Genomic DNA, 23333 nt, shown 5'->3' with positions numbered 1-23333 from the left:
TCCTTGGGGGACACCAGAGGCAACGATGCAGGAAGAGAAGCCGTTGCAGGTGATTCTCTGGCTACGATTAGATAGATAAGAATGGAACCAGGCGAGTGCAGTCCCACCCAGCTGGACAACGGTGGAGTGATGTTGGAGAAGGATGGAGTGGTCAACCATGTCAAAGGCTGCAGACAAGTCTAGAAGGGCAAGGAGGGATAGTTCTTTGTCACAGTCACAAAGGAGGTCATTTGTGACTTTGATGAGAGCCGTTTCGGTACTGTGGCAAGGGCGGAAACCTGATCGGAGGGATTCAAACATGAAATTGCGGGAAAGATGGGCACGGATTTGGGAGGCGATTTGGACAGGTTGGGTGATTGGGCAGAAACACATGGCAAATGCACTATAATGTGGATAAATGTGAGGTTATCCACTTTGGTGGCAAAAACAGGAAGGCAGATTATTTGAATGGCAATAGATTGGGAGAAGGGGAAGTGCAAAGAGACCTGGGTGTTATTGTGCACCAGTCGCTCAAGGTAAGCATGCAGGTGCAGCAGGCGGTTAAGAAGGCAAATGGTATGCTGGCCTTCGTAGCAAGAGGGTTCGAGTACAGGAACAAGGATGTATTGCTACAGTTGTACAGGGCCTTGGTGAGACCGCACCTTGAGTATTGTGTGCAGTTTTGGTCACCTTACCTGAGGAAGGACGTTCTTGCCATGGAGGGAGTGCAGCGAAGATTCACCAGGCTGATACCTGGGATGGCAGGAATGACGTATGAGGAGAGATTGTGTCGATTGGGCTTATACTCACTAGAGTTTAGAAGATTGAGAGGGGATCCCATCGAAACCTATAAAATTCTGTCAGGTCTGGACAGACTAGATGCAAGAAGGATGTTTCGGATGGCCGGGGAGTCCAGAACCAGGGGTCATAATCTAAGGATAAGGGGTAAGCCATTTAGGACTGAAATGAGGAGGAACTTCTTCACCCAGAGAGTGGTGAGCCTGTGGAATTCTCTGCCACAGAGGGCGGTGGAGGCTAGTTCATTAAATATATTCAAGAAGGAGTTGGATATATTTCTTGAGGCTAAAGGGATCGAGGGATATGGGGAGAAGGCAGGGACAGGGTACTGAATTTGGATGATCAGCCATGATCTCATTGAATGGCGGAGCAGGCTCGAAGGGCCTAATGGCCTACTCCTGCTCCTATCTTCTATGTTTGAGAGGAAAGGGAGGTTGGAGATGGGGTGGTAGTTTGCAAGGACGGAGGGATCAAGGGTTGTTTTTTTTGAAGAAGGGGTGGTGACAGCAGATTTGAGGGAGTGAGGGACAGTACCGGAGGAGACAGAACCGTTAACAATATCAGCTAACATGGGAGTCAGAAAAGGAAGTTGGGTGGTCAGCAGTTTGGTGGGAATAGGGTCGAGGGAGCAGGAGGTGGGTCTCATGGACAAGATAAGCGCCGAGAGGTCACGAGGGGAGATCGGCGAGAAACTGGTGAAAGATGTGAGTTCAGGGCTAGGGCAGGGAGGGATCCTTAGAGGAAGTTTGGCCCAGTGGGCTAGGGGAAGGAAGGGAAGTGGCAGAGGCAGCTGAACGGATGGTCTCAATCTTAGAGACAAAGAAGTCCACAAGCTCCTCACACTTATCGGAGGTAAGGGTGGAGGAGACAGGGGAGAGGGGTTTAAGAAGACAGTTAGCAGTGGGGAATAGGAGCTGGGGTTTAACTTTGCATTCCAGAATGATTCTGGAATAGTGAGCAATTTTGGCAGATGAGAGCAGGAACCGATAATGCTTTATGCGGACCAGCCAGATCTGGCGGTGAATGGCTAAGCCAGTTGTCCGCCATATCCATTTGAGTCTGCGTCCCTTAGACTTAAGGGAGCGAAGATGAGAGCCATACCAGGGGGAACGGCCAGGGTGAGAGAGGGTAATTGTTTTAGTAGGGACAAGGGCATCAAAGGTGGTGGTGAGGGTGTGGTTGAGCAGATCGGTGGCTGCCGAAATGTCATGGTGAATCGAGAGCCAGAGGCTGGACAGTTGGGATTTCATAAGTGCAGTTGTAAGAGAGTTAGGAGACAAAAAATTTCAGTGGTGGACACAGAAGGAGTAGGATTGTACCATTTAGTTTATACATCCTCTCCTCATTCTTTCTACCAAAATGCATCACTTCACACTTTTCTGTGTTATATTTCATCTGCCACCTGTCTGCCCATTTCACCAGCCTGTCTATGCCTTTAAGTCTATCACTCTCCTCCTCACTGTTCACTATACTTCCAAGTTTTGTGTCATCTGCAAATTTGATATTGTGCCCTGTACACCCATGTCCAAGACAATAATATATATCAAGAAAATCAGTGGTCCTAGAACTGACCCCTGGGGAACACCATTGTATACCTTCCTCCAGTCCAAAAAACAACCATTCACCACTGCTGTTTCCTGTCATTTAGCCAATTTCAGATCCAGGCTGCCACTGTCCCTTTTTATTCCACAGGCTTCAATTTTGCTGGCAAGCCTATTATGTGGCACTTTGTTGAACGCCTTTTGGAAGGCCATGTACATTACATCAACCGCATTAACCTCATCAATCCTCTGTTACCTCATCAAAAAACTCGATCAAGTTGGTTAAACACAATTTGCCTGTAACAAATCTGTGTTGGCTTTCCTTAATTAATCCACACTTGTCCAAGTGACTGTTAATTTTGTCCCTGATTACTGTTTCTAAAAGCTTCCCCACTACCGAGGTTAAACTGACTGGCCTGTAGTTGCTGGGTTTATCTTTACACCCTTTTTTGAACAATGGTGCAACATTTGCATTTCTCCAGTCCTCTGGCAACACCCCCGTATCTAAAGAGGATTGGAAGATTATGGTCAGTACCGCCGCGATTTCCTCCTTAACCTCCCTCAGCATCCTAGAATGCATCCCATCCGGTCCTGGTGCCTCATCAACTTTAAGTTCAGAAAGCCTTTCTGGTACCTCCTCTATCAATTTTTCTCTCATCCAGTAGCTTCACTATCTCCTCTTTCACTATGACTTTGGCAGCATCCTCTTCCTTGGTAAAGACAGATGCCAGTAAGTGTTTAGTACCTCAGCCATGCCCTCTTCCTCCATGGATAGATCTCCTTTTTGGTCCCTAATCAGCCCCACCCCTCCGCTTACTACCCATTAATTATTTATATGCCTGTAGAAGACTTCTGAATTCCCTTTTATGTTAATAGACAATTCAAGCTTTAATGCTCTATTCTGTTTTGCCTTAAATGGAAGGCATGGGGCTTGTGTTCACAATTTCCTACGTCTTGCCTGCATTGCAAGGATGGTGGTGGGAGCACCAAAGTAGACACAAGAGAGAAATTCAACACCAACACTTTTATGGATCCTAGTAGCCCGATCAATGGTATCAATAGGAAGCCAGAAAGTAGCACATGGAACAAAATTGAGAATGACTCGTGAAAACATTAGTTTTACTGACCCAAGTTGATGTTCTATACACTTGCTGAGCCTTGTGCCCACCAAGACTTTGGATGCCCATTAATCCTTTTTGCACAACAGGGAAGCACCTCAACTAGATCATAGAGTAGCTCATAGATTTCTTAGCATCCTTTTCCAAAAAATAACCAGAGCACTAAAGATCCTCCCTTTCCCAGCCCTCCCCAGTCACCCCATCTCCAGCCCTAAGCCCTCATCTTTGTGACCATCTGTTCCCCCTCCACCTCTGGGCTCTCCAAGCTTTTTATCCAAAACCCACCTCTGGCTACATCAGTTCCTTTTCCTTTCAAGTCCTGACCACGCAGCTCCTCTTCCTGTCCCCAGTGGTAGTGGACATTGTCCATGGCCATCACCCCTTTTCAAAAAACCAAACCATTAACCTTCCATCCTCACCAGTACCAACCCCATCTCCAATCACCTTTTCCTCTTTAAGGTCCTTCAACGTGCCATCACTTCCCAGCTCTGTGCGAACCTTTCTTAACTCTGTTTGAACCCCTCCAGTCCAGTTTCCATCTTTATCACAGCACTTCATGGCCTTATCCAAAGTCACGAATGACATCATCTGCCTCTGTGGTGTTTCATCTCTCCTCAGCATCCAACAGTTGACCACACTATTCTCCTCCAATGCCTCTCCTCCCTTTTCCAGCTTCATGGACATCCCTCACATGGCCCATTCCTCCTGCTCCCTCAACCCTATTTCCACTAAACTGTTCACTACCCAATTTCTCTCCCTGGCTCACAAGTTAGCCGACATTGTTAACTGTTCTCTCTCCTCCGGTATTGTGCCCCTTCCTTCAAATCTGCCGTCATCACCCCTCTCCTCAAAAAACCAACACATCTCCCCTCCATCCTTGCAAACTACTGCCCCATCTCCAACCTCCATTTCCTTTCTAAACTGCTTGAACGTGTTGTCGCCTCCAAAATCCAAGACCATCTTTCCCGGAACTCCATGATCAAGTCCCTCCAATCAGGTTTCCTCCCCTGCCACAGTAGTGAAACGGCTCTCAAAGTCATAAATGACATCCTATGTGACTAAGGTAAACTATCCCTCCTCATCCTTCTCGACCTGTCTGCAGCCTCTGACACAGTTGACCGCTCCATCCTCCAACACCTCGTCACCCAGCTAGGTGGGACTGCACTCGTCTGGTTTAAATTCTTATCTATATAATCGTAGCCAAAGAATCACCTACAATGACTTCTTTTCCCACTCCCGCACCGTTACTTCTAGTGTCCCCCAAGGATCTATCCTTGCCCCCTTCCCAAACCCGCAACCTCTACCGCCTTGAAGGACAACCGCAGCAGGTGCATGGGAACACCATCACCTCCAAGTTCCCTTCCAAGTCACATTCCATCCCGATTTGGAAAAATTTCACCGTTCCTTCATCGTCACTGGTTCAAAATCCTGGCACTCCCTCCCTAACAGCACTGTGGGAGTACCTTCACCACACAGACTTCAGCGGTTTAAGGCAGTGGCTCACCACCACCTTCTGAAGGGCAATTAATGCTGGCCTTCCCAGCGACGCCCACATCCCATTAACAAATTTTAAAAAGTCTCATCTACATGCTGCCCCTCGGCGACATCATTCAAAAACACAGCGTCAGTTTCCACATGTACGCTAACGACACCCAGCTCTACATCACCATCACCTCTCGACCTCTCCACTGTCTCTAAATTGCAAGACTGCTTTTCTGACATTCAGTACTAGATGAGCAGAAATTTCCTCCAACTAAATATTAGAAAGACCGAAGCCATTGTCTTCGGTCCCCGCCACAAACTCCGTTCCTTAGCCACCAACTCCATCCCTCTCCCCGTCAACTGTAAGGCTCAACCAGACTGTTCGCAACCTTGGTGTCATATTTCACCCAGAGATGAGCTTCTGGCCACATATCCGCACCAGCACCAAGACTGCCTATTTCCATCTCCAGAATATCGCTAGACTCCGCCCTGCCGCAATTCATCTGCTGCTGAAACCCACATCCATGCCTTTGTTACCTCTCGACTGGACTATTCCAAGGCACTCCTGGCCGGCCTCTCACGTTCTACCCTCCGTAAACTTGAAGTCCACCAAAACTCTACTGCCTGTGTCCTAACTTGCACCAAGTCCCGTTCACCTATCACCCCTGTGCTCGCTGGCCTACACTGGCTCCCAGTTAAGCAATGCCTCAATTTTAAAATTCTCATCCTTGTTTTCAAATTCCACCTTCAGCCACCCCCTCCCAGAGATATCTGCACTCCTCTAAATTCCGGCCCCCTGATTTTAATCGCTCCACCATTGGTGGCCGTGCCTTCAGCTGTCAAGGCCTTAAGCTCCAGAATTCCCTCCCTAAACCTCTTCACCTCGTTTTCCTCTTTTAAGACGCTCCTTAAAACCTACCTCTTTGACCAAGCTTTTGGTCATCTTCCCTAATATCTATGGCTCGGTGTCAAATTTTGTTTGATAACACTCCTGTGAAGCGCCTTGGGACGTTTTACTACATTAAAGATGCTATATAAATACAAGTTTTTGTTGTTGTACCTATTCAAACATAATCTGTCCATTTCCAGCAGATTTCTCTTAGTTCCCCTAAATGGTCACTGTTACAATTGCCCAAGGAGCCATCTTTCTAAGGCATCTTCCTCAACTATATCCTGCCCCTCAGTGACATCATCCATAGATATCAGGTTACCTTCCACATGAATGCCTATAACACGCAGCTGTACCTCTCCACCACTCCTTGACTGCCTCTGCGCTGTTAAGACTGCTTGCCCAACATCCAGTCTTTGATGAGTCATAACTTCCTCCAGTTCAACACCGAGAAGCCATTGCCTTCACACTCGCCCCTTACAATTCCATTCCTTCCCACTCCTCAAACACTGGGATTGATACCCTAACAAGAATATTAATTAAGGGCACAAACAAATCCTTGAGCCCTTCAACGTAACTTCTCATTAAGGAACTGTCTGGGGTTACTCACCCAGTCTATACCCAAGAGTTGAGAATACCTACATTTGTCTTACGTTAACGTTGGATTATAGTAGCATTTATGCTAGCCAAGGGTATAAAAGGATATGGAGCCAAGGCAGATGGATGGAGTTAAGATACAGATCAGCCATGATCTCACTCAATGGTGGAGAAGACTCGAGGGGCTGAATGGCCTACTCCAGTTCCTATGCTACGAAACTCACATCAGGATCTCGACAAGCTGCTGAGTGAATGAATTAACCCTTTCTTGCCAATGATCTAAAGCAGCCAACAGTCACCCATTAACAATTGTTTATTAACCTTAAAATCAGAGTTAGCAGCACTGAAACTTAAACATCGAATATGCAACTAATTGGTAGATAGAGTTAATTGACAAAATAAACAGAGGTTACAAAGGCAGTTCAGTTATGTCACAGTAATTCAGCGTTAACTGCTTGCTGATTATAAATTTACAGTTGAGATCAGTGTCTGAGATTGATATAAATTGGTGAGATTAATTTAGGATCAGTTTCCTTAAATAGCTGACAAATTAACAGCATTCAACAGCAAGTCTATTGAACAGATTGAATGTAGTCTCTGTTTCTAGCTAGCAATGCCCCCGTCCTTCTGACCTGGCGTGGACAAAACAGTTGAGTCGCCATTCTGTGAGAATATTGTTAGCTCTCTGATACAAAGTGATGAACCTCCATCTGTAGAGGTGGTATCCGCTCCTCTGCTCCTGGGTAAATTTACCTCCCACGCAGTTAGCTGTATCGGAACTAGCTGGCTTAAATCTCACCTCCCTTGATCTCATGATTTCTGTGTAAGTGACACTTGTATTTGCCTGTATCTTGCTGGTATAGCCAAACAATCTTAATCTCTGTGACCTTTCTCTGTGGATATGTACTTTCCAATTTTACAAAGATATCCTTCTACATATACAAGACAAAGAGCTCCCATACCTTCTACAAAACATTAAAAGAACTAGAGCTAAACTAAGAACCAAGGCTGAGAATTTAAGACTGAAACTTTATTAAAAGCACCATCTTATAATAGCCATCATTTGCAAAGAAACCACCTCAAGTCTAATGACTAAACTCAGTGACATGCATTTTCAGTATGCTCTTAGACACTTGACAACCAATTAATTCCTTTTGAATTATCATCACTGTTCTTTTTGTAAGCAAATGCAACAGCCAATTTGGACACAGCAAGGTCCCACTAGCAGCAAATGAAATAAAATGTCCAGATAATCTGTTTTTGTGGTGTTGATTGAGGGATGAATGCTGGTCAGGAGATCTGCTCTTTTTCAAAGAGTGCCATGGGGTATTTATATCCAGCTGAACAGGCAGACAAGGTCCCATTTTAACATCTCATCTGAAAGTCAGCACCTCTAACAAAGAAACACTCCTCTCGGACTGCAATGAAGTGGCAGCCTAGATCCAATTCTGAATGGTGCGTGAACTCTCAACTCCCTAACTCAGAAATGAGTAGGTTTTGTGAATCTAGTTAGTTATCCTTACCTCCACTGAACCCTCTGCACATATCCATTGGCCTAATGTGTGCAACTATTTGGTTTCAAGATTAAGGGAACAGAATTCAGATCCTAGTTGGACAGCTTACCACATCAGAATTGCACCCAATAAACTACTTCTCAATCAACAGCAAGGGTTTTAACAGAAGCACAGTGAACATAATAAATTCAGTACACTTTGCCATGAATTGAGGGGTTTTCCATTTGTAAACCACCCTCTTATTTGTGGAGCATCGCCTCAAGTATAGTGGGCAACAGTGATTGCTGTGGCATCAGCCAGTGCAATCGCCAACAGGAGTCTTAGTTCAGTGTGCAATGATACTCCACAAAGGGAAGTTCATCGATTGATGGGTTCGCTTCTAGTGACCAATGTTCTTGTGTCAGCTTAATATGGAGGAAGTTGTGGAGAACACAGGAACCCAACACTTTCTTGCCAGATCATTATTTGACTCGTGTGTTATGGTTTTTAAACTATTGCTTAGAAGCACAATTGATGTAAGCACAGTGAGTTGGGGTGAGGGGAGGGAGTCACGATTTACAGCTCCTGCATTACAATACTCATAGCATTGAGTATTTTAAATTAATAGCTTCCCTCACCCCTTCCTCTAGAAGTTCGATCAGTCCTTATTCATTTATACGTGAAAACTAAACAAATGGAAAAAGATTGGCAAGTTTGACAGGTGGATTATCAGTGAAGAATCCTCAACAGGCGACAGGTTGTTATAGAGCTTCTCAACCAATACTGAGCCCCAAAGGTGAAGGAAAACTGACCTACATTCTCCCATGTTAGCTTTGTCATGTTGCAGAGGTGGTTGGAGGGTGAACCCTCAAACACTGCTGGGAACCACCACAACCAAGAGTTGCAACTTTGGGCAGAACTTGGAGATACAGTAGCACAATTATGAAGCTATACAGACAACCATGTCAATTTAAACTTGCCCAAATCTCAAGGAATTGAGTGCATCGCTTGCTTCTTTCAGCTGCTCTTCTTCTGAAGCAGAAGCCTTTGATTTAAAACTAAATTCAAATATGGCATTAGCAAGTTCACATCTAACAATGGCTATCAGAGGCAAGAAACAAAGCCTTCATCTCCAACACACTGACCACAGGCCAAAGTATTACTTGACAAGCTACGGCTTGAGGTTTCCTCAAAAGATAATTTACCCAATATATGTTGGGGAGCTTTCCTTATTAGCAACCATGTTTATGTAAAACCCAAGATAAGAATTAGAAATAACCATTCACACACACATAGTATGCTCCCACCCCTCCAGTAAAATATCCATTAGAACACTTATGTACTTGGTTTTATCAGAGATTTGGATTAAGAATGGGCTCAAATTTTCATAGGCTCAAAGGCACTCTCACAAAATTCTCATGTCCAGATAGAAACATAGAAAAATAGAAGCAGGAGTCGGCCATTCAGCCCTTCGAGCCTGCTCCGCCATTCAATATGATCATGGCTGATCCTCTATCTCAATACCATATTCCCGCTCTCCCCATATCCTTTGATGCCTTTTGTGCCTAGAAATCTATCCATCTCCTTCTTAAATATATTCAGTGACTTGGCCTCCACAGCCTTCTGTGGTAGAGAACTCCACAGGTTCGCCACCCGCTGAGTGAAGAAACTTCTCATCTCAGTCCTAAATGTCCCACCCCATATCCTGAGACTGTGATCCCTCGCTCTAGAGCCCCCAGCCAGGGGAAACATCCTCCCTGCATCCAGTCTGCCTTGCCCTCATTAGGCCAATGAATGGATAAACGTGTCCCAATTTAGATCTCCAGGGTAATAATTGCCTGCAATCTCACTCGCCTCTGCCCCGATCTCAGCCCATCTGCAGCTGAAACCCTCATCCATGCCTGTGTCACTTTTGTACTTGACTATACCAATGCTCCCCTCCCCAACCTCCCATCACCACCATCTATAAACTTCAGCTGACCCAAAACTCTGCTGCCTGTATTCTCTCATACAAGATCCTGCTCACCTATCATCCCATCCTCACCAACTTACACTGGCTCCCGCTCTCTCAACGTCTGCATTTAAAAAATTTTATCCTTGGGTTTAAATCCTTTCATGGCCTTGCCCACCCCAGATCCTTCACTTGTGATTATTGCACACATGAACAGAACATCTTGGGAATAGCACCGATGAGAAGAGGGTACTTGGCCCTATCTAGCTCATTCCAAATGTGAGATTCCTCACTCAAATCCAAATCTGTACACATACACCCACACCCCTTTCTGAATTATAAACCCTGTTCAGCTTCTTTTCATAATGGCCCAGAAATTCGGGTCGGAGGCTTCCCGCGGGTGCAAGCCCCCGACCTGCACTTACCTAGCGCGCCGGCCGTTGAGCTGTGGGCCCGCGTGGGATTCCGATCCTGGGCCTGCTTCAACTGCCGGCGCACAGTGCTTCTGTATCCCGGGGCGCAGTTAGTTCGATGCGTCCCCTGGGATCACGTGGGCCATGGAGAGCCAATGGTAGCAGGGAATGCCCATTCATAAAATTGACAGGAAGAGCTGTCAAAACTATAAATACTATAAGCCCCAAAAATCACTAAAATTTTAAATAAATTTTTTTTTTTTTTTTTAAATCACATTTTTAAAATAACTAAATTACATAAAATAACTATTTTAAACAATAATTTAAATTTTTGAAAAAATTAATTACATTTTCTAACAGGGCTAAAAATAAACTTGCCTTTCTTTAAAGTATTTAAAAATAATAAACCTGTGGAAAAAATGTTTTAATTTTAATTAATTCACCACTTACCTTGTTAAAAGCAGGCCTTGCACCTGCGTTTTACATGTGTAACTCCTGGAGCTTACCCTCCCGGAGAAACCTGGGGAAAAAAACACAAGTTCCATGCGCACGCGCTGCCTCTCCGGCGCACGCGTTCGACCTCTGAACCCCTTCCTTTAAGGGAACGGAAGTTCTAGTTTCCCCTGCATGCACAAAACCGGCACTTCCGTTGGGCCTACAGGTGAGTGCCCCGTGCGTACTCACCCGTGGAGACCCGAATTTCTGGGCCATTATTTCCATTCATTGTGCTTAGAGACTTCATGCCATGAATTCACAACTAAAATGAACTGTGGCTTAACTCACACACTATTCTGTTTTTTTTTTAATAAAGCTTTCAATTCAACACAAATAACTTCCCAGTTTCCAACTTATTTTCTTCAGCTGCTTTTATACTGTGTGAGATCCATGTTAGTGGCACCGTCTCCTGCTGCACAGTGGTCATATGGCCAGCTGCAACCCAAAAGTAGGCTTTGCTCTGGTTCACTCAAGCCAGCAGCCAGAAAGGCAGGGTACAAATTCCCAACAAATTAATTTCCAAATTGCAGCTGCTAACTGCACAAGGTTTTGCACGTGGGGAGCCAGTGCCATAGGCACATGTCTTGGAGCAATATAAAAGCAGATATACGCTTCCTAAAAGGCCCATTCCTTCTGCAGTCTGCCATTCCCTTCTGTGTCTCTCAATTACCAAACCTTGCCTACAAAAACTGACCCCGAGGGAACTTGAATTCAGAAGTTCTTAATACACCCAACACTTTTAACTTGAAGATAAGTCAATTCGTCTCCACCCTTCTTGAAGTGACAAGTTGTAATTAAAGAAGTTAAAATATTATTCACCCCAACAATTCTCTTCATAGCCTCCAGTTTAAGCGAATCCTTGCTGCTCTCCAGCATCTGATGCAGATCTTCATTCCTGAAAACAAAAAAAAGATACAAATCAGGGGGACAAACATCACTCCTGCACATTTTTACAGTTTGCAACTATTCACATCCAGAATATTCAATTGCACAGGAAAGCAAAACAATGAAAATTAAACACACAGTAAATGCTTATTGCTGAGTTCCATAAATGTGCAAAGAAAATGTTACAAGTTAAAATTTTAAAAACTCAAGAAAAAGCAACCAACATGCAGATCTGCCAGCCAGGTAGACCGTCTTCAAAACACATGGTTGAAACTGTTACCACCTGAACTAGTGCTTTATAAAGTCAATTTCCAATCTTCTACAGGTCTATAATAGAGTACAGTATAGGATAATGGGGAATGAAATCCGAAAGGAGTAATTTTTGTTCAAAGGTCATCTATACTTGTTTAAAATTAAGGCATTTCTGGTTATGTATATTTTCTTTTATATAAAAAAAGGAGAATGCTTAAACCCTTCCTCAAGTCCTTACTATTTTTCTACCATCAAAAAATTACCACATGCAAGCACGACCCTCAACTTGAAACACAAAAATATATGCAAGACCTGAAGTACCCTCGAGTTACCGCATAGTCTTATAAAAACGTATTTATTGTCATTTGCAAATTAACAGAGTACTTGCAATACGATTCGGCAAAAAGAATGGTCACTTGCTTTGTTTATACTTGAGTTAAAAGCTAAGAAGGGCTGCAGAAGTAAAGGCCTCCATTACCTTTCTGTCATAAAACATATTCCAATTAAGGTAGCTATGCATGAAAATAGTAGCAAAACGCCTTTATAAATTAAGGCAATTACTGGAATGCTTACTTTGGCTTTTTCAGCCATTATTTGTTTTTTCAACAACTTTGGCAGTGAAGTTAAAAGAACTGAACAATAAAAATACAAGTTACTGCAACACTCAAGCAAGTGCATGATTTGAATTAATGGTTCCATTCTTATTTATCTAATCATAGCCAGAGAATCACCTGCAACAGCTTCTCCTCCCGCTCCCGAATCATTACCTCTGGTGTCCCCCAAGGATCGATCCTTGGCCCCCTCTTATTTCCCATCTACAAGCTGCTCCTTGGCGACATCATCCAAAAACCATCAGTTTCCACATGTACGCTGATGACACCCAGCTCTACCTCACTACCTCTTCTCTAAACCTCTCCACGGACTCTAAATTGTCAGACTGCTTGTCAGACTTCCAGTTCTGGATGCGTAGAAATTTTCTCCAATTAAATATTGGGAAGACAGAAACCATTATTTTTGGTCCCCGCCACAAACTCCGTTCACTAGCCACTGACTCCATCCCTCTCCCTAACATCTGTCGGAGGCTGAACTACACTGTTCGCAACCTTGGTGTCATATTTGACCCTGAAATGAGCTTCCGACCACATATCTGTGGCATAACTAAGACTGCCTATTTCCACCTCCGTAACATCACCTGTCTCCACCCTTGCCTCAGCTCATCTGCTGCTGAAACCCTCATGCATGCCTTTGTTACCTCTAGACTTGACTATTCCAACACACTCATGGCTGGCCTCCCACATTCTACCCTACATAAACTTGAGGTCATCCAAAACTCTGCCTCCCGTGTGCTAACTCGCACCAAGTCCCGTTCACCCATCACCCCTGTGCTTGCTGACCGACATTGGCTCCCAGTTAAGCAACTTGTTTTCAAGCCCCTCCATATCTCTAATCTCCTTCAGTCCCACAACCACCCCCCTCACCATTTCATAGTTATAGTGGCGTACAGTAGTCAGTTTCAGTAAATGAAAAATTTACACATTCAAAAGCTTTTAAAAGGTTGCTATTAATGTCCTTGCTCCCAACGGAGCCAGCTTAATGTTTAGAGCCCCCTCAAAGGCCCGCAAACAGGCGCAATTAGCAGAAACTCCCAATGGCAATTAAGTCACCCTGGGGGTGTGTTCAGTTTTGGGGGCGGGGCCAGCTTCTAGTGCAACTTTTTTAAACTAACGCAATAGATCGCGGAAACTCGAGTTGCGCTGGACGTAATCGTCACTTAAAATTCCAAAATCTTTGGCGTCAGTTAAGCCGATTTCGGCCAAATTACGCAGGGAAAACCAGCGCAACTGAGCGGAAACTCCAGGCCATTATCTTTAGCGTAACCACAATACTAACACTCGCACGCTGAAACATACCCGATCAATTGCTGTGCATTTCCACTATTAATATCGGTCAGCCCCTGTTCTTCTGCAGTCTTCTGTGAACTCAGCGTCAGCTCAAGACTATCTGCAACCACCAGTACATTCTTCACTGCAGCCATTGCAGCAAATCAGTCTCTAACCTGGAATGAATCTCCTAATTTTAGATCGACCAAACCCAGCTCCTACTGGGATATTACCAAGTCTGTACAATGCTCTGGCATGCTGGCTTGTCAGTCAGGTGACTGCTGGTAACAGAATAAACATTTCCCAATGGATTACTTCACTGTAACCGCCATTAAAACACTCACCCGTATCTAGGAATTGTTTCCCTTCATAAACATTCTGTTCCTATCAACAAGGAGCAGTAGCACTTAACAATCAAGTATGGAACTCCAGTCACAACTCCTCTTCCTGTCCGAATCTATGACTTCTAAAGCTTCACGGTTTTAAATACATATATAACAAAGTATAAAATGATATATTCTGCTAGGTTATTGCGTGTAAAAACACACTTGCAAAATTTAAATACTGTGTTAAGAATGAAAACTAAAACTCAAAATAATCTAGTGAACTGCCCCATAAAAACAAACAATTAACGAATTGCATCAAAAGTGCCAGGGAATGAACACAATACTGCCATGCAGAAACTGCAAGCTCCGATAGAGCGGGTCCCGAGAGATAGCAAGTGGACGAGGAGTATTTTATCACTCAGGTACGTGGGCTGGAAACTGACACTCGTTCAACAGGTACTGCAGACTAAATTTATGAATACATAGGGTAATTTGATAGAAGTTAATAAACCAAACACAGATTTTCTGAAAAATATTTTTGTAAATCTGAAGCAGTTCCCAAGTTAACACATCCTATTCAAAATGTTCTGCTCTCCTTCTCAGTCTAAACCAATACCTACTGGAGTTCCATACTATGAGACATTACCTATCCTCTTGTTCCTCCCTTAATTTATCCTCCCTATATTCCAGGATAGATACATCAGCAAACCAGGGGGGAAAAGGTCACAGCAACAACGTCTCTGGTAACACTTTCATATGCATCTCTTCCAGCTCCTGCGCTGCATTTGTACCTTTGTAACAGACTAGCCGCTCAGTTCAACGGTATGCATGCTGGGTGACCACCACCCATCTGGGAAATAACTCAAAATACTGTTCCTTTAGTGGCAGAGTAAACACAGCCAATCCCAGAGGAGTGCTCAGTGTAAGGAGCATTTATTTTGAAAGAACAAAAATAAATCATTAACTTCTTCCCTCACCATTTACTCAATTGGTTATTGCAGGACTCATCATTGAATATTAAAAGACCAATTCAGCAGAAATCATATCTTCTTTGGAAGAATCTGGACAGTATTTTTGATCAAAATGTGAGGAATTCCTCCACATGACTGCCCTAGAGATATTCCAAAGGAGCTGTTCTGATCTTAGCCCATTGTTACTTCATGGACCAAGTGGAATATAGTTGAACTTTCCCAGCAGTACAGTGGGCTACCAATTGTATGAGATCGCCTATTTAACAAGGCAACTACTAAAAATGTGTTTACGCAAGGTTTTATCACTAAAGAAAAAACAGAGTTATCTGCAACTCCAATAGATGAATATTTGAATAAGTTAATACAATGACTCTGCATTCAACTTCTGAAAAGGTTGCAGACATAATGAGCATAATTAGCCCTCGAGAGGGGCGACAATCTGTTAGTTAAAAATTTTGGATGAAGCTCCACCTGCAAACAGTAAAAAATGATGCAAAATTTATTCAGGAGAGAGATTTGACAGACTATTTAATCACAGCCAACTCCAATCCTGCCCTTGACAGGCATCTACAAATATGCACACAGCAGGGCTTCCGGACAAAAGTGTAGGAATGTTGGCAGATTTTTACCATCCTTGCTCAAAGGGTCTGAGGCCCTATTGGCTCCACTCAGACAACTCAACAGCCTAGAATTTAAGCCTGGGATCGTGGTCTGCATGGTTCAGCTACTCAGAGAAACTGGCTAAGTCATTGGCAATTCCCTGAAACTACCTCTTTTACTGGGTCTTGGACTTTTTGGAAAAAAGCAATGGTGCCTGGTGGTGCTGCCATCAGTAAACACACTGATTCAACAGGCTAAGATACGAAGCAGAGGTGTGGCGGCTTTAAGTGAGTTTACAAAGGTTGTTTAGAATGATATCAAGGCATAATGTTGCTTTCAAGTACCCTTCAGTAATTTTAGTTCCAGGGAGATTTTCCTATTTTGCTATGCACAGGAGGTGTAGAAGGACAAACTGGTCACCACGCAAACTTTGAACAAGCGCAGTTTGGCATGCAGTTTTTCATCTTCCCGCTCCTTAACCTATACTGCAGAGAAACTGCTTTAAACCAAGTCTACATTTCTGCTTCCCAAGTAGTCTCAGGTATAAAATTAATGGCAGAATGTATGATTTGAAATGGGTACTACCTTTGCAGCCTACCAAAGGTGGAACAAAATTTTTAGATAAAAATAATTGATAACCATGTGCTAACTAGTAAAGGCCAGGTTTATTCAGCTCTATTAGTAATGAGGGCTATCTCTGAATCTTTACTTGTTTTATCTGTACAAGTAGCAAATCCTTAGAAGAGCCAGTTTAACCAGTTTCACAGTACAGGGGTACACCCTCGCCCAGTTTCACACCCACAAGAAACTGCACAAATGTTGCTTCATTCAACTTGTATAGTTAAACATGCGAACTTGGGTAACTACAAACTTTTAACATCTTTGTGAGCTGAATTCATCCAGTTGCACTCAAATCATACACCAGAGTTTAACAAACCTCTCCTAGGTTCAGAATTATAGCTTCCCTGAATCATTTAAATTCCCCCACCACCTTTTATCACTATCTGTGAAACCTTAATTTACAATGCTGAATGCTTCCCTTCACTCTGCCATCTTTAGCTTGATTTTGCTCACTATAATGTACCCCATTCCTGCCAGTACCAGATTCCGTGCACATTTTCACATCCTTCTGCTCACCCCAAATACTTCTCTTCACATTCATGGCTTTCACTGCCATTAAATCCTTTTATTTAAACTAGAGTGAACTTTGCAACTTCACCACTCCCTTAAATACTTCCCACTTTTATAATTAGGTTTCCCAACCAGTGCTCCAATTACATGTTTAATACTGTAACTCATTTTGCATTCGCAGAGCTTGCTGTTTGGAAGTCAAGTGTTTGTGTGTTACTGCTTTTCAACTATCTATTTTAGTGGCATTATTGGATCAGATGCTGGAGAGCAGCAAGGATTCGCTTAAACTGGAGGCTATAAAGAGAATTGTTGGGGTGAATAATATTTTAACTTCTTTAATTACAACTTGTCACTTCAAGAAGGGTGGAGACAAATTGACTTATCTTCAAGTTAAAAGTGTTGGGTGTATTAAGAACTTCTGAATTCAAGTTCCCTCGGGGCCAGTTTTTGTAGGCAATGTTTGGTAATTGAGAGACACAGAAGGGAATGGCAGACTGCAGAAGGAATGGGCCTTTTAGGAAGCGTATATCTGCTTTTATATTGCTCCAAGACATGTGCCGATGGCACTGGCTCCCCACGTGCAAAACCTTGTGCAGTTAGCAGCTGCAATTTGGAAATTAATTTGTTGGGAATTTGTACCCTGCCTTTCTGGCTGCTGGCTTGAGTGAACCAGAGCAAAGCCTACTTTTGGGTTGCAGCTGGCCATATGACCACTGTGCAGCAGGAGACGGTGCCACTAACATGGATCTCACACAGTATAAAAGCAGCTGAAGAAAATAAGTTGGAAACTGGGAAATTATCTGTGTTGAATTGAAAGCTTTAAAAAAAAAACAGAATAGTGTGTGGGTTAAGCCACAGTTCATTTTAGTTGTGAATTCATGGCATGAAGTCTCTAAGCACAATGAATGGAAACCAGAAATTCGGGTCTCCACGGCTGAGTACGCACGGGGCACTCGCCTGTAGGCCCAACGGAAGTGCCGGTTTTGTGCATGAACTGCGCATGCACGGGAAACTGGAACTTCCGTTCCCTTAAAGGAAGGGGTTCAGAGGTCGAACGCGTGCGCCGGAGAGGCAGCGCGTGCGCATGGAACTTACGTTTTTTTCCCAGGTTTCTCCGGGAGGGTAAGCTCCAGGAGTTACACATGTAAAAAGCAGATGCAAGGCCTGCTTTTAACAAGGTAAGTGGTGAATTAATTAAAATTAAAACATTTTTTCAAACAGGTTTATTATTTTTAAATACTTTAAAGAAAGGTAAGTTTATTTTTAGCCCCGTTAGAAAATGTAATTAATTTTATCAAAAATTTAAATTATTTTTAAAAATAGTTATTTTATGTAATTTAGTTATTTTAAAACTGTGATTAAAAAAAAAAAATTTTAATTTGTGATTTTTGGGGCTTATAGTATTTATAGTTCTGACAGCTCTTCCTGTCAATTTTATGAATGGGCATTCCCTGCTACCATTGGCTCTCTATGGCCCACGTGATCCCAGGGGACGCATCAAACTAACTGCGCCCCGGGATACGCAAGCACTGCGCGCCGGCAGCTGGAGCAGGCCCAGGATCGGAATCCCACGCGGGCCCACAGCTCAACGGCCGGCGCGCTAGGTAAATGCAGGTCGGGGGCTTGCACCCGCGGGAAGCCTCCGACCCGAATTTCTGGGCCATTATGAAAAGAAGCTGAACAGGGTTTAATTCAGAAAGGGGTGTGGGTGTATGTGTACAGATTTGGATTTGAGTGAGGAATCTCACATTTGGAATGAGCTAGATAGGGCCAAGTACCCTCTTCTCATCGGTGCTATTCCCAAGATGTTCCGTTCATGTGTGCAATAATCACAAGTGAAGGATCTGGGGTGGGCAAGGCCATGAAAGGATTTAAACCCAAGGATAAAAAAATTTTAAATGCAGACGTTGAGAGAGCGGGAGCCAGTGTAAGTTAGTGAGGATGGGATGATAGGTGAGCAGGATCTTGTAGGAGATAGAATACAGGCAGCAGAGTTTTAGGTCAGCTGAAGTTTATAGATGGTGGTGATGGGCGGTTGGGGAGGAGAGCATTGGTATAGTCAAGTATGAAAGCGACAAAGGCATGGATGAGGGTTTCAGCTGCAGATGGGCTGAGATTGGGGCAGAGGCGGGTGAGATTGCAGGCAATTATTACCCTGGAGATCTAAATTAGGACACGTTTATCCATTCATTGGCCTAATGAGGGCAAGGCAGACTGGATGCAGGGAGGATGTTTCCCCTGGCTGGGGGCTCTAGAGCGAGGGATCACAGTCTCAGGATATGGGGTGGGACATTTAGGGCTGAGATGAGAAGTTTCTTGACTCAGCGGGTGACGAACCTGTGGAATTCTCTACCACAGAAGGCTGTGGAGGCCAAGTCACTGAATATATTTAAGGAGATGGATAGATTTCTCGGCACAAAAGGCATCAAAGGGTATGGGGAAGAGCAGGAATATGGTATTGAGATAGAGGATCAGCCATGATCATATTGAATGACAGAGCAGGCTTGAAGGGCTGAATGGCCTACTCCTGCTTCTATTTTTCTATGTTTCTATGTTAACCATATGTGGTTCGTTACCAAGTTGTTTTATTTCGTACCACATATGCAAGAGATGTTACCCAAATTTAGCAAGTAACCAATTAAAAAAGGTAGGCCTTGTATGGAGATTTCTATTCATCAACAGTTTGTCACTCCACAAAATCCAGTTATGGAAATGCTTGAAAAGGTTAGTCATCACCATGCAACTTAGCCATAAAAACAGCACTGCCAGGGGTTATTAAGCACGTTGCCCACTTTCTCACTACATTCTAGAATTCCCTCCCTAAAACTCGCCGCTTCGCTACCTCTCGGTCCTCCCTTAAGGTGCTCTGTAAAACCTACCTCTCACCTGTCCGAATCTCTCAGGTGGCTCAGTGTCAAATTTTGTTTGGCAACACTCCTGTGAAGCACCTTGGGACGTTTTACTATGTTGGAGGTGCTATATAAATGCAAGTTGCTGTTGTCGTTGTTAAAGCCATTTCAGTGGTAATGTATTCAAATGCACATTAATTCAAATTAGTTTTTGAGCAGTACAAATACTTTCTTCTGTATTCCTTGTGATGCTTTTAATTATGTATTTGACAGTGCCCAATACACCCCATTAGTGAATGGAAGTCTGCTTCAATCAGAAATCGAAGCCCCTTTTAATTATGTTAAAGGCATTTTGACTGTAGTTCTTTATACTGCAACTCTTGCTAATCTGGGATGGGAGGATGGGGGAAATTAGCTGAATGAGATTTCAGTTACTAATCCTAAACAGTCGTGTAAAACTTGTCTTATGAAGAAAGGTTGAGCCTATACTCACTGGAGTTTAGAAGAATGAGAGGGGATCTTATTGAAACATACAAGATTCTGAGGGGGCTTGACAGAGAGGATGTTTCCCCTCGTGGGGGAATCTAGAACTAGGGGGGCATAGTTTCAGAATAAGGGGTCGCCCATTTAAAATGGAGAGGAATTTCTTCTCAGAGGGTCGTGAATCTTTGGAATTCTCTACGCCAGAGAGCTGTGGAGGTGGAGTCATTGAATATATTCAAGGCAGAGATAGACAGATATTTGAGCTACAGGGGAGTCGAGGGTTATGGGAAGCGGGCGGGAAAGTGGCTTTGAGGCCAAGATCAGATCAGCCATGATTTTATTGAATGGCGGGGCAGGCTCGAGGGGCCAAATGGCCTACTCCTGCTCCTAGTTCTTATGTTCTTATACTTTCCTTGTACATAGAAAAGCTCAATGGTTTGCTCAACACACACCACAGGCTCAATATCGTCGCAAATTGATGTCTATCATGTTTATTGTGATAAAACATAACATGGTGCTAAGACCCATTGGATATGATTTGTATCCCACAGGTCACTAGTTGTACCCATGATTTCTAACAAATTATACAAGATAGATTATGTTTAATATTACATTTTGTAACATGCCCAAGTTAATTCCCATGAAATATTCAACATATTCACAAAGATGGATATATTTTCTAATTTTTCTTCATGGGGTGAGTTTCGAACATTTATTTTGAACAGTCTCTGAAAATTTCAATACTTAGAATGTTGTGAAGCACCAAAGGAATTTTATTCCCAATTGAGCAGGAAAGGAGGCAGTAAACATTGTAAGCAACACAATCATTTTAATAATCGACACTACGCCAATGGTCACTCAAGTACCATAGAAAAACAGCCACCAACTTGCAAACTCATTCAGCAAGGATTATTTATGAAATTAAGTCATAGCTTTACAAATACTTTTATTTTACTTTGTCTGAACAATTATATTAGAGCAACAACTTAAAGGAGCAAAATCTCTAGTCATTAAGTATTGTATGGAAGGAAAGTAATCTCTTTGCCGAGAAGAACCTAAATGGGGTCGATACATAGTCAGTCATTACGGCACAGAAGGAGGCCATTCGGCCCATTGAGTCCGTGCCGGCTCTCTGTAGAGTAATCCAGTCAGTCCCATTCCCCCGCTCTACCCCCGTAGCCCTGCAAGTTTATTTCCCTCAAGTGCCGATCCAATTTTATTTTGAAATCATTGATCGTCTCTGCTTCCACCACCCTCGTCGGCAGCGAGTTCCAGGTCATTACCACTCGCTGCGTAAAAAAGTTCTTCCTCACGTCCTCCTGCCAATGGCAGGAGGTAAACAAACAGTTTAACAGCTCCAAATTAGAATATTCAACAAGAACATTTTCCACATCATACTTTATCATTCACAACATTTAATTTTTGTAAAACACGGGTCAATTGCATAGAGAAGCTTAGAAATGTAACAAGAAACAAAGTGGTTTTATTAAATACAACAACTTGCATTTATATAGGTACAACGATTTCATGGTTTCACATTCTAGCACAGTAACCATGACTTGCAGAATGACAGTGGCATTAAGATGAACTTTAGAGCACACCACAACTTCAATTACAGTGCTGGTACAGGGTTTTACACTAGGTTGGCACTTCTTGAAGCTCAAATCGTTCAGTTTGTAGATCTACTGGGAAACCAAAATATTTGGTCATGAAAACCTGCCAAGCAGAATATTGTGAAATGTCCGTGTCAAAGGCGTCCATGGTGGATTACTCTTTCATTTGGCTGCTTGTACAACCATGTTCATTTTCAAAAATTTGAAAAAAGACAATTGTAATTTCAACCCACATTAAAGGCTTCAATTGATCCATCATGAGAAAGAGAACCAAGGATGGTCTGAATTTTAAAAATCAGGACTGCTTTATTACAGTACTCTTAATAACCAAGCACATGCCATGAAATAGTGCGGAGAAAGGTTGTAGTTGATTGCAGGTATAATGATGTATGCAATCCTTTGGATGCAAAAAGATGATCGTTGTTTTTTTTTTTGTTTTGGGATTTAGTTTCTTTTGTTAAATATTTGAACTCATCCCCTTACATCTCTATCAGGGTAGTGCAGATGATAAATATACCTGCATAAAAGTGATGCCCATATGAAGACCTCTGAAACCCTCTGTTGCATTCAGTATGAATTAGACTGAGCAATGCGGAGAGGTACACACTGGGCTTTTTTAATAAATTCATTTTATGGGATGTGGGCGTCGCTGGCAAGGCCAGCATTTATTGCCCATCCCTAATTGTCCTCGGGAAGGTGGTGGTGAGCCACCTTCTTGAACTGCTGCAGTCCGTGTGGTGAAGGTACTCCCATAGTGCTGTTAGGGAGGGAGTTCCAGGAGTTTGACCCAGCGACTATGAAGGATTGGCGATATACTTCTAAGTCAGCATGGTGTGTGGCTTACAGGGGAACTTGGAGGTGGTGGTGTTCCCATGCACCTGCTGCCCTTGTCCTTCTAGGTGGAAGAGGTCGTGGGTTTGGGAGCTGCTGCCGAAGAAGCCTTGGCGAGTTGCTGCAGTGCATCTTGTAGATGGTACACACTGCAGCCACAGTACACCGGTGGTGGAGGGAGTGAATGTTTAAGGTGGTGGATGGGGTGCCAATCAAGCCGGCTGCTTTGTCCTGGATGGTGTCGAGCTTCTTGAGTGTTGTTGAAGCTGCACTCATCCAGGCAAGTGGAGAGTATTCCATCACACTCCTTACTTGTGCCTTGTAAATGGTAGAAAGGCTTTGGGGAGTCAGGAGGTGAGACACTCGCCACAGAATACCTAGCCTCTGACCTGCTCTTGTTGCCACAGTATTTATGTGGCTGGTCCAGTTAAGTTTCTGGTCAATGGTGACCCCCAGGATGTTGATGGCGGGGGATTCGGCGATGGTACTGCCATTGAATGTCAGGGGCAGTGGCTAGACTCTCGCTTGTTGGAGATAGTCATTGCCTGGCACTTCTGTGGCGTGAATGTTACCTGCCACTTATCAGCTCAAGCCTGAACGTCGTCCAGGTCTTGCTGCATGCAGGCATGGACTGCTTCATTATCTGAGGAGTTGTGAATGGCACTGAACACTCTGCAGTCATCAGCAAACATCCCCATTTCTGACCTTATGTTGGAGTGAAGTTCATTGATGAGTATTAGTTTGATTCAAGCATTG

General features: G+C 43.5%; 1 protein-coding gene across 6 annotated transcripts in view; it reads right to left on the bottom strand.

The window, feature by feature from the left end:
* ap3b1a (adaptor related protein complex 3 subunit beta 1a) overlaps window positions 1–23333 on the bottom strand; it is a 323977-nt gene that overhangs the window by 268714 nt on the left and 31930 nt on the right. For all 6 annotated transcript variants that reach the window (XR_015077649.1, XM_085982440.1, XM_085982449.1 and 3 more), the window contains exon 2: window positions 11576–11651. Coding sequence is in view for 5 of the 6 variants with exons in the window: in XM_085982440.1 (XP_085838566.1) it covers window positions 11576–11651 (76 nt within the window). In the remaining variant the exon portion in view is untranslated. The remainder of the gene's footprint in view (window positions 1–11575; window positions 11652–23333) is intronic.

Source organism: Somniosus microcephalus, chromosome 1, assembly GCF_052327205.1.
Source record: "Somniosus microcephalus isolate GS21.2 chromosome 1, FLI_Smic_1.0, whole genome shotgun sequence".
Classification (NCBI taxonomy): domain Eukaryota; kingdom Metazoa; phylum Chordata; class Chondrichthyes; order Squaliformes; family Somniosidae; genus Somniosus; species Somniosus microcephalus.
Note: the sequence above shows the minus strand (reverse complement) of the source record. Positions and strands in the feature narration are given on the sequence as shown.